At 43.5% G+C, this 11,029-nt stretch overlaps 3 protein-coding genes across 4 annotated transcripts in view; 2 read left to right on the top strand and 1 right to left on the bottom strand.

Moving 5' to 3' along the window:
* The first annotated feature begins 633 nt into the window (after positions 1–633).
* LOC111079603 (serine/threonine-protein phosphatase alpha-2 isoform) lies at positions 634–2,072 on the top strand. The gene has a single exon (XM_022374840.2). The coding sequence runs from the start codon at positions 755–757 to the stop codon at positions 1,781–1,783; it is 1,029 nt and encodes a 342-aa protein (XP_022230532.2). The 5' UTR covers positions 634–754; the 3' UTR covers positions 1,784–2,072.
* A 2,781-nt stretch (positions 2,073–4,853) lies between these two features.
* LOC111079754 overlaps positions 4,854–11,029 on the top strand; it is a 59,548-nt gene continuing 53,372 nt past the window's right edge. Inside the window, exons 1-2 of one of the 2 annotated variants that reach the window (XM_022375039.2) lie at positions 4,854–5,051; positions 6,857–7,229. In XM_022375039.2, the coding sequence (XP_022230731.2) occupies positions 7,067–7,229 (163 nt within the window). In that variant the 5' untranslated portion in view covers positions 4,854–5,051; positions 6,857–7,066. Of the gene's footprint in view, positions 5,052–6,747; positions 7,230–11,029 lie in introns of both variants that reach the window. The other variant, XM_041591821.1, reaches the window with a different exon arrangement.
* On the bottom strand, positions 9,115–9,882 carry LOC111079756 (transmembrane emp24 domain-containing protein 2). Its single transcript, XM_022375042.2, has one exon. The coding sequence runs from the start codon at positions 9,788–9,790 to the stop codon at positions 9,176–9,178; it is 615 nt and encodes a 204-aa protein (XP_022230734.2). The 5' UTR covers positions 9,791–9,882; the 3' UTR covers positions 9,115–9,175.

Here is an 11,029-nt window from a genome sequence, read left to right as displayed (position 1 = left end):
AGTGACATGAAAAGTCTACAGCGTCGACGACACTGATTCAAAAATGTATTCAAAATGCACGCCAAAAAGGGTGTGTGGGGAAAATAAAACCCTAGATGGGCAAGACCAGCGGGCTATAAAATTCTCTCTGCCTCTCTACAGCCGAACCTATTTTTTTTTAAACCGCATTACAAGTGCAGGCAGCTCGACGAATGGGGATTACCAGCAGCCAAAATGCAGCTGCGACCACCGCTGGAAAGTGGTTCAAAAAGGGGATCCACTGCGAAGGTCCAGGCCAGTGCCACCCACTGGGCGGGGGCCATGGGTCAACAGCGAGTAAACAAGCGACTTTGCGGCGCTTTTTTCTGTTATCGAGCGCGTCCATTTGAATGTTGTTCTCTCTGTTTTTTTTGTTTTTTGTTTTGCTGGGAAATTTATGCCAAGTGTCTGATAATTGAAATGCTTAAGGGTTAAGTGCGAGAGGGTGTAGAGTGGAGATCTGAGAGATAGAGAATAAGAAAATCACTAAAGTGCAAAGGCAAATGGAGCAACAAGAGAGAGAAATGGAGTCTAATGGACCGCAAGAAGCCAAGTTAAACACTTGACTTAAATCGGTGAAACCCATCAAATGGAATTCCAGACATTCCTTTCTTGGAATTCGTCTCAGATCTGAAAAGGAATGCTTTAAAAGTAGCCCTCTGATAATATATCAAAAAAGTCACGTAAAATTCTCTGCAAAATTGTCAAAATTCTTTTAAAACATAAAATTGAAACTATGTCCCGTCGCTCAAGTTCTGGCGTGAATGATGGCAATGCTGGCACAGACTTTTTTCACCGCCAGAGCATGACCTATTTGGATACGATTATAGAGAAGCTTGTGTCGGATGGGGGGAATCCGCGGGCCAGCGAGCTAACCGAGAATGAGCTGACAGACATATCCATGTCGGCCAGAGCGCTGTTCCTCTCGCAACCCATGCTGCTGGAGCTGAGTGCGCCGGTGAAGATCTGCGGCGACATACACGGCCAGTACAAGGATCTGGTGAGGATATTCAAGAAGTGTGGCTTCCCGCCGAGCTCGAACTACCTGTTCCTCGGAGACTACGTGGACCGGGGCCAGAACTCGATCGAAACACTCACCCTGCTGCTGGCCTACAAGCTGCGCTATCCGCAGAACTTCTTTCTGCTGCGAGGCAACCACGAGTCGGCCGAGCTGAACCAGATCTACGGCTTCTTCGACGAGTGCAAGAGGCGATACAGCATCAAGTTGTGGCGTTCCTTTGTCGACTGCTACACGTGCATGCCGGTGGCCGCCATTGTGTCGGACAGGATCTTCTGCGTACACGGGGGCCTCAGTCCGGAGCTGAATGCACTCGAGGATATCCGGCAGCTGAAACGACCCACCGATGTGCCTGACGCCGGTCTGCTCTGCGACCTGCTGTGGGCCGATCCGGACCCCAACACCGACGGTTGGGGCTGGAACGAGCGCGGCGTTAGCGTCACCTTCGGCCACCTGATTGTGGAGCGCTTCCTGCGGCAGCACAACTTCAACCTGATCGCCCGAGCCCATCAAGTCGTAGCGGATGGCTATGAGTTCTTTGCTAATCGCCAGCTGGTCACCATCTTCTCGGCCCCCAACTACTGCAACATCTTCGACAACTGCGCTGCCGTTCTGGTTGTGGACGACGCTCTGGTCTGTCACTTTACGATCATTAGGCCAGAAAATCCGCTCTCTTCCCTTGTAGCGAAAGGAGAGAATGCCGCAAACTCCCTGCCACCGCCTATGGGGCGGGACTCCAAAAGTTGATTTGGATTTTTTTTTTTATTATGGAAAACTATGGAAAATAAATGTCTGGGACATACATATTTAGGGATTTATTTGAGAGTCGATTTTTCATTGGTTTCGTGCCAGCTTGTATATATGTATGTATGTATGCCGGAGCTATGCCTTTTGAGCACCGTTTACGTCCTTGATTTTCCTCGACCTCGAAACCAATTTAATTACCTCCAATTATGGTTCAATCGAAGGAGGGTCAGGTCAGCCAGGAAGCATTCTCCAGCAATGAAATAAGTAATAAATCCTAATTAAAATTTAATTAAAATTCTCAATGCCACAGGGAGAGGTACATAAGTAGAGCCAGAGGTAGGAGTAAGGTGGAATAAATGGAGCCACAACGGGGTAAGCAGACAAAGAGGGAGAAGGTGGTGTGGGTCAGAGTTTAACAGCTGCCAGCCAGGTGGGGAATAACGTGGGGAGGGGGTGGGTAAGCAGTGGCATGCTGAGGTGTGGCAACAAACGGTGGTAACTTTTGTTTGACTTTGTAAAACGTCTGCCTGCCCACAATTTTCCCAGCGAAAATAATTCCATGTGCAAATATTTAAATGCGGCTGAGGCGCGTGCCGGCGGGTACACGCAGTGGGGGCAGGGCCATCCACTCGGCCACCCGCCCGCAGGCAAACTCATTTTGTTTACAATAAAAACCGAAGCAACGTAATTTATACATTCATATGTGCAAGCATAAACAAAGGTTTTCCACGGATTTTCGCAAAGCATAACGCGGTGGAGTTGTGTGGTGGGTGCCAGAGGGGGTAAGGGGCAAGGAAAATAATCTGAGCCAACAGGCAAACTGCACTACGGGCGGGAGATTGGACTGTGTGCGTGTAACTATTATGTATTGTACACATGTGAAAAAACAAATAAGAAAGTTATAAAAGGTCACCTGGACGACTAGAAGATACCCACTACATGAGAGGGGTACAATTGAGAGGTGGGAAAGGCACATTCTGATCCGAAAACAATATACCCAACCCAACTCCATCTCAATGATGACGAATACCGTGTAAAACAAACAAATGTCTGTATAAATATTTATTATGTGTTGGATTGCAGGGCTGCCATTGGGGTGGCTGCAGATTCTGATGATTACGTATATACATATACATACGCATAAGCAATATACGTGATTTTTGCCATTGTCCCATAAATAACATCTGGGGGGTGGCTGGGGGGTGCTTATTATTGCAGCCTCTGGCCATTTGGAAATGTAATTAATTTGTACGCTCATTTTTTATCCAACAATTTCATGCCATTTAAATCAATTTCGTGACGATTTTGTGTACGATTTAATGACGCGTGCAAATTATATGCTTTAGGGTAAATAAATCCCCTAAAAAGGTTGTCAATACAAGAAATACATTTCAGTGATGTTCGTATTGATTCCATTTGATAGTGATTAAATATTGAACAAAGTCTTCCTTTACCCATCCCTCTGTTTTATTTCCTCCTCACACTTGCCAGATTCCACTCTTACGATTATATAGGCCCAATAAAATACAAAAAAAAAACGAAAGCCAGGCACTTGCCTTTATGGGTAACAAAAACTTTATGCAGGCATTTCAGGGAAACAACAGGGAAAATCACCCGAAAAAAAGAAAAGGAAAAAATTAAATAAAAATGTAAGAAACAACGAAATGATATGGTGGCACTTACAGACAGTAAAAGGTGTAAGGAGGAAGAGATACTCTTAGCAGCATAGAGATGGGGCGTCCGGACAGATGATGTATAAAAATGTCAACGGCAACAAGCGAGAAACTTGTAAGTGTCCGTGGCAGTGGCTGGCCTGGTTGGGGTAGAAAACTTTACCAAAGGGTGTCAAAACATAAAAACGAAAATTAAGCAAAAGAAAAAAAAAGGCATCCCATGCGAATGTGTGTGTGTGGCTTTTTTAGTGGCTTCACTTCTGTTGCTGACACCTGCGCACAGTATATCCTTGAAGACAGCTCCGGCTGCGTCGACCAGGAAATGAGAAAATAAAGAGAACGCCAGGACAATCTGCACCTGAAGCCGGAGCTGATTGCTGAAAGCTGCCCTGAAGGCAGCGCGATAAAAAATACAAGTCGGATCTTTTTACTAACTCATTCCGACTAAAAGATACCCGATACAAAGATTTACTTACTGGTCACCAAATAGACAACAGTTCAATTGCGAATTTAATGGCATCCAACTATTCAAAGAACCATCTGAATTAAGGTTGATTGGATGGCAATACTAGCAAAGTTTTCACTTGTTTACATAGCTATGTCCTGGTTGTCTCGTTCGTTGGTCTGTTCGATTGTGTGTGATTGGAAATCTGAGTTACTGTGTTCGAGATACAGGTGTCTGTTTCATAAATATCCACGTACATAGTAAACTTCTTGTACATTAAGAATACGGGGTATAAATGTCCAGTTTTGGTTCTGCGCCATCTTAAAATTCCACCGTTACCGTTATACTTAACGATAACTGGTGGGGGGGTTGGGTGGTTGTTCGCTCAGGCATGTCCGTTAAGATCCCCAGTCTAATTGGCATGCAAAGGTCGTCCACAGCTGTCCACAGAGAGCTGCCTTTGATGGGCATCACTTGGGGCAATAAAGGAAGGAAGGAAAGAAAGAAGGAAGCGAATCTTTGGATAAGGAATATCTATGAATATTTCTGTGTAATCAAAGAAGCTGGGAATCTATGAGGGTATAGTAACCTTTATTGCCATCTGAATGCCTCTTCTTTCTCGCTCTTTCTGGCTGAATTTCTCCCTTATATAATGTCAAATCAAAACATCAGCCACGTGCTTTGCTCTAAATGGCGCGCCTAAGCTCCGGAAACAGCTGATAAAGCGTAAACAAAAGTCAGATGATGGAAGAGACCCAAAGAGAGACAGAGTGTGTGTGTGTGTGTGATTTAAGCAGAGCTTTCACGCTCTCTCTAACGCTCTGGTTTTACCGTTTCGCTCTGCAAATAAGCTTCACTTTCATTCAGAGCCGACAAATGCTTTCGTGGCGCTTCGTTGCGTCTCGTTGCGCTTCGTGGGTGTCGTGGGTTTATGGCTCAGTTAGCCGTTGCAAGCCGAATCTGAAGGTTGTCCTGTCCTGTCGTTTTTGGTGGCTTTGGTTTGCGTGCAGAGACGTATATCCAACGTAGCGGATTCCGCTTATCAGGACCGCCACACGCGTTCAGTTCGACTGCAGACATCGGCGGGAACAGTCGTGAGGCGCGTGTCGTTTTGAGTGTCGTTCGAGAATTCTGCGTTACAGCAAATTGTGTAATTATAATTGATGTCCTTCGTTAAGATTAAATATTAAATGTATCCTCGAGTGCGTCTGCGGCCGCTGTCTCTCTCGCTGTATATATTTTCTCTGGCAACTACGTGATTTTCCATTAAGTGTCTCTGCAAATGAAAAATACTCGAGAAATACAATAAAAATAAAAGGGGAGACGCGTGCTACATCCATCAATGGCCATCAGGAGTCTCCCTGTTTCCTTTTTTTTTGTTGCTGGCTTTTGTTTTTCTCCCTGTGTTTTTCTTTCTGGCTGTAGCCACAATTTCGTCCCTTTTCGCCATATGCCACATGCCACCGTGCTGAATTTGGCCCGATTTTGATTTTTATTGCCCCAGATTGTTTGTTGCCTTCTCTTTTTGTTGATCCACCCATTTCCCCGTGCTACCGTTCAAACTTTTGCATAAATAATTCAATGCGCCTAGAGGTGAAATAAAAATTGGGCGATCCATTGAAATTCAGCCAGCTGAACCCACAGAAAAAGGTCTAAAATAGTGGGATGAGTACAAATTGTTGAGCTGTATTTCATCGGTCTATAAAAAAAGAAAAAATCTCTCTGAAAACAGATTAACATCCGTCAAACAATTTAAGACAGCAATTAACTAAAAAAATAATGGACTATTCCATTGATGTATAATTCATAAATTACAATTCTATAAGAGAACATAACAATACGAATAAAGACATTAAATTATAGTGGATATAAGAGAAAAACTCAAACTTATGTGGTAGAAGTGATTAGCGTTGGAAACAAGGACTTATGGAATCAATAGTATAATAAAAAGATTCTATCTTATATTAATTCAAAAATCATATATCCCTTTAAACTGATTCGCGGAACCAACAACTTGCTTCTTAAACGGTTCCAAAAACTCTCCAGACTGCCCTCAAACTATCCTTTAATCTCCTACCACAAAAAAATCTCTCACTAAAATTATTTTAAGGCAAAAAAAAAAGAAAACCAAATTCCTAACCAAAATATTTCTGTCACATATTTCTTGGCTGGCTCACGTCGGCAGGTTGGCCCTTGGAATGGAATGGTAATGGGTGTTGGTGCTGGTGCTGGTGCTGGTTCTGGCTGTTGGGTGCTGGTTCCGTGTCCTTTTTGGCTCGTTGGTTGGTTGACCTCCAAGCACCACTAATTGCTGCAATTTTTCAAGCTTCACAGAGCGACGCCTGCCTCCTGCGTTCTCCCTCCCTTTTCGGGCCACTAAAAAATGTTTTTGCTTTGCATTCTCCCTTTTCCTCTTGCCAATTTCCATGGAAATGCAACTGTGAATTTTTGATATATATCACAAAAAAAAATCAAATAAAGGGAAAGAGAAAACGGAGCAGCAACTGCGAAATGTTTGTGGTCGTCCTCGAAAAGTCCTTGACACGTTGGCCCCTTCATCTAATGAAGAATGATTGCGAGTAGCGGCACCGCCCCGGGGAGGATTTCCACTCATTTTTCAGTTCCCCAAGGAACTCGAACGCCACATGAGTAATGATCGGGTCTCGCAGAGCATTACCGAAAAATGCCATTGCATTATGGCATCGAAATGTTTGGATTGCTTGCATTTGACCCAATTATGCGAATCAATTACTGGGAAAATTGCTTTTTAATGAATATCAAATATTGTCTAATAAATGAGAAAAAAATTGATGTGGAAATTTAAATTAAAATGAAAATATTTGCAGATATTAAGTGCATATAAAAACGTGCAAATATTTCCACAAGCATTTAATATCCACTAAAGTTTTTATCCAATAAAAACTGTTTGGATGTGTGAAATTAACAAATAATAAGGAAAAGAGACCGAAAAAAAGCTACAGATAGAGAAGGAGACAGAGAGAGAGGTGTGTGGCAAAAGGAAAACTGTGCAAGTGAAGTGTGAAACGAAGGGAATTGCGCCAAAGCAAACGCATCTCCAACTGATTGGGGAATTGGAAAAGAGGCCAAAACCGAAACCCAAACACAAACCAAAGTCAAGGATCAAGTGGAGTCGCCCGGCGGCCGATGATGGGCCAGAACAAAGGAGCTACAGGAACGCAAGCCAGCTGCGGCCTGTTGATGCGGTTGTTGTCCCTGGTGCTGGTGCTGATGCTGCTCCTCCTGCATCTCGTGGGTGAGGCACAGGCCACGCCGTCGCCTTCCTCCATGCAGACGCCACAGAAGCGAGGTAAGTGCTGCCTCCACCATTCTCATCTGCGCTCAACTTCCATTGTGGTTCGATGGGTCGGGGGGAAATGGCAAATAAATGTCAAATAACATGGCTATAACCATAGTCTCTACCCTGCACCCTGTGCACCTCTCATATGTAGGGCTGCCTATGTTTGCAGTGTTCTGGGTAAATACTCGTAGGCAGGACAAAAGGCGCACCACGTTGCGTATACGTAATGTTGCCAGAGTTGCCATAGCTGCTGCGGATACACATTGAATGGATGCCAGGACGGCAATGTCGACACTGTTGGTACTGCTGGCAGTACGAGTATTTTATTAACATTACATTGCTTTCAACTCAACTTGGCATAATAGAAAATTGAATTGCCACAATGAGGAGTAACGAAGGAGTGGTGTTCCAGGGCATCGGGCAATGTGCCACTCACTCCCTGCCCCAATGCATTGGGCTTGTTTATGAGTACAACGAAGCCAGGCAGCCCCCAGCACTGCTGGTGCCCTGCAAGTGATGCAATTAAGTGAACAGCTCTGAAGGATGCAAAACATAATTGAAGCCAGAGTGCCATGAGGTTATGCCGTGGCCTGTCCCTCCCCTCATAATGATGGAGAGATCTGATGCGACAGAGTTGATTGGTACGTTGAGTAGATGGGAAAATTGTAATGGGAGTTGAACCAGAACTGAAGTAGTTCATGCTTATTGGATGAGAAATACTCGGAGAATCATTCTGAAGCTTTGAGTTATGTCAATAATTATTGATATAGACATCTTTCTCTATCTCTTTGCTAGATAAATAAATCAATTGATACGCATCTTTAATCTTTAAGCTTTATGAGCTCTGGAAATATTAAATAAAATTATATCATCTATCAGTTAGTTACTTTCCTTCTTGTATTGGATAGATTTCGTTGCTCCTTTTGTTAATGGAACTTCGTTTATGCGCTGCTCCATTGGCTGCTAGGATACTAGCTACTTGGCCAAGGACCACATTTTCTCACCTCCTGCTCTCACTCTCTATTGCCCTATTCTTATCTGCTGCCATCACTCTCTCTTTCCGCAGCCACAAAGTCCGTGAACTTTTTCTTTCATTCAACGCTGGGGAACAATATCGGACCTAGTCGGGTGTCCTTTATTCATTCCGCTAGCTGCCAGCTGCCAGCTTCCAGCTGCCGCGTCTCGGGAGCTGCCACACACAACATGCTTCATTTTATTATGCAACAGCCAAGAGAAAAAGTCGAAAAACTTGCTACTTTATAGGGGACCTCACATAGTACGAGTCTTACAATGCGATGTATATGGAAAAAACAGAATAAAGAAAAAAAAAAAAACAAGACCAACTTGACGCGACATTGTCGTAAATAAGAGGCAAAAACTTTAGCATTGTTTTCCATTTCTCAGTACCAGTCGCAGGCTCTCTTTCGCTCTCTCTTTTTCTTTGTGAGTATCTCTATCTCTATGCCTGGGAAAAGGGAAAGATGATGGTAAAACTTGTGAATGAATATGATAAGTTTCCCATCCCTTGCCACCACACTCACTTGTGTGGGTGCTGGCCATGTGTGGGTAGCCGTCATAAATTTGTGCTAATCCAATGTGGTAGCTCGGTTCTCTATGGAGGTGAAGTGAACTTTATGGATACTTGAGCGCCCACTGAGGCTGCCACTCCTCCTCTCAGGACAAACTTTTTATGGTTTGTGAAGCGTGAAATATGCAACAAATTGTGGAGGGGAAACAATGGGAAATATAAGGAGTGTGGCGGGATGGTCGATTGAATTGGTAGAATGTCATAAATTTCTTATGGTAAGAGGAAGATACATTTTGGTACATAGCTAAAGACTATGTCGGATATAATTCCATAATTAAGAGACCCAAAAAGACACAGTACAATGTTAGTGCTCAATAGAAAGAATCTTCACAATCAAAAATGCATTTAACAAGAAAAAATCCACACATCAGACCACACGGCGCACCTCAAAGAAGCGCTTCAGATAGTACACCTCGAGGACGGTCATGATCAGCAGTAGCGTGGGACCGAAAATCGACCAAGAGACAATGCGGAAGTGGACACTGTCGCTGACATCCAGGTGGCCGCGATAGCGGACGTGCATGTACTCCTGCTCCTGCTTGACGGCCGTCATCTTGCTGGACAGTTCGTTGAGCATCAGCTGGACAATGGCTTGCTCGAGGATATCGTCGCCGCGTCGCATGGGATCCGTGTAGTAAGCCAGGCCCCGAATCACATGGAACTGGAACATCAGCACTTTGGGGGTCAAAGTGGAGAGCTGGTTGTCGAAGCAGAGCATGTATAAGCCCCTGTTGCTGGCGCTGAAGGTGAAGCTGCCCACGGAGTCCCGATCGGAGTGGTGCAGAAGTTCCTGTTCGGGACCATTGATCGACACACCAATGTCTTTGAAGCCGCCCTCCATCACCTCGAAGGAGATGGTGATGCGCTCGTTCTCCAGGACACGTTCGTGGAAGCAAATCTCCTCGTGGGCATCCACGGTGATGATGAAACCACCAACCGAGTCGAGTAGCAAAGCGAGTAAAATCAAGATTGCTGGAAACATTTTCAATTTGTGCTAATTTTGTTTCGTGCCTGCGGGCGAGTATCTATCTATATTTGAGTGAGTGATTGATGGAGTTGCCATGCCCTACCCCGTCTATACAATTTGACAGTAATTTTCAGGCAAACTCCCATCGGATCTAGGATGAATAATTGATTTCTGTACTAATTTACTCAGTGTTTCGCTTCATTATCGAGCTGCTCCCTCTCGCTCTTTGACCCCTCTCCAAATAGTCCAACAAATCAAATTAATATGATAAAAGCAAATTGGAAAATGTTAGACAGCCCACCCACTCGTTCCACCCGTCTATCCATCCATTCATCCATTCATTCATCCATCTATAGATACAGCCCCGGTCAATGCATATTTGATGTTATTGATTTCTTGGCCCATCTATTGTCAAATTTGTCATGCATTTTTAATGCCAACTGGGCGGTTGAACCCACATTTTGATACTGATTGTGCTGTCGCCTTCAATTCGCTTTCATTTCTGTCTGTCAATTTCAATCTCAATCTCTCAACCCTACATTAAAAATAAGCATACATTTAATTGCAATTTATAACTTTTTTTGTTAGATTCACAGTAAATTATTGTTATGCCAAATATGACAAAAAGTTCAATTGTTTAATTTATGATTGTTGGAAAAAGGGTTCAACGAAATACTGGTAAAGCTTTTGCAGTTGACCAATTTTTGCTGATTTTCAATCCAATTTCACTAATTTTTTTTATATTTTAAACAAATTTTGGTCACTATATTTAAATAACTTTTGTTAAAGCTACTTCAAATTCGAGTTTAGGGATTTATGATTTAATTCGCTTTGCTGTGAATTAAGCCAAAGTTTTAACTTTTTTTTGTTTTGAAAAGTATTAAAACTTCACGGAAGGAAAGCTCCTTCACTTTATTGATGTCCCACTTTCCTTACAGAATTTATTCGAGTTAACAATTTGTTTATAGCTTGAATCACGTCTGTGTGTCTGTAGCACCTCTCTGCAGTTTATGTCGCACCTTAAAACAATTTTACGAGCCGCCAATTCAGCAGAATCGAGGCGAAACCCCTTCAGCTGAGCACGGCACACTCGACTATTCGGAAAATGTTGAACCCCGCACGTAACACTCCTGTCTCTTGGTTCTCTACCCCCGGTTCTCTTTCTGGCCAAAAGTGTTTTACAACTATTTGCTGTGTGCTTTACTCATTCTTTTTTCCTCTACACTTTTTTTTCTCTTTTTCTTTTTTAGCAGC

Source organism: Drosophila obscura, unplaced genomic scaffold (assembly GCF_018151105.1).
Source record: "Drosophila obscura isolate BZ-5 IFL unplaced genomic scaffold, ASM1815110v1 contig_151, whole genome shotgun sequence".
Lineage (NCBI taxonomy): Eukaryota > Metazoa > Arthropoda > Insecta > Diptera > Drosophilidae > Drosophila > Drosophila obscura.
The sequence above is the reverse complement of the archived record's forward strand: the minus strand, read 5'-3'. Positions and strand labels throughout refer to the sequence as shown.

What these genes read in the sequence shown, in the direction of transcription:
- LOC111079603 (XM_022374840.2), top strand. Translation starts at nt 755, where the DNA reads ATGTCCCGTCGCTCAAGTTCTGGCGTGAATGATGGCAATGCTGGCACA.
- LOC111079756 (XM_022375042.2), bottom strand. Translation starts at nt 9,790, where the DNA reads ATGTTTCCAGCAATCTTGATTTTACTCGCTTTGCTACTCGACTCGGTT.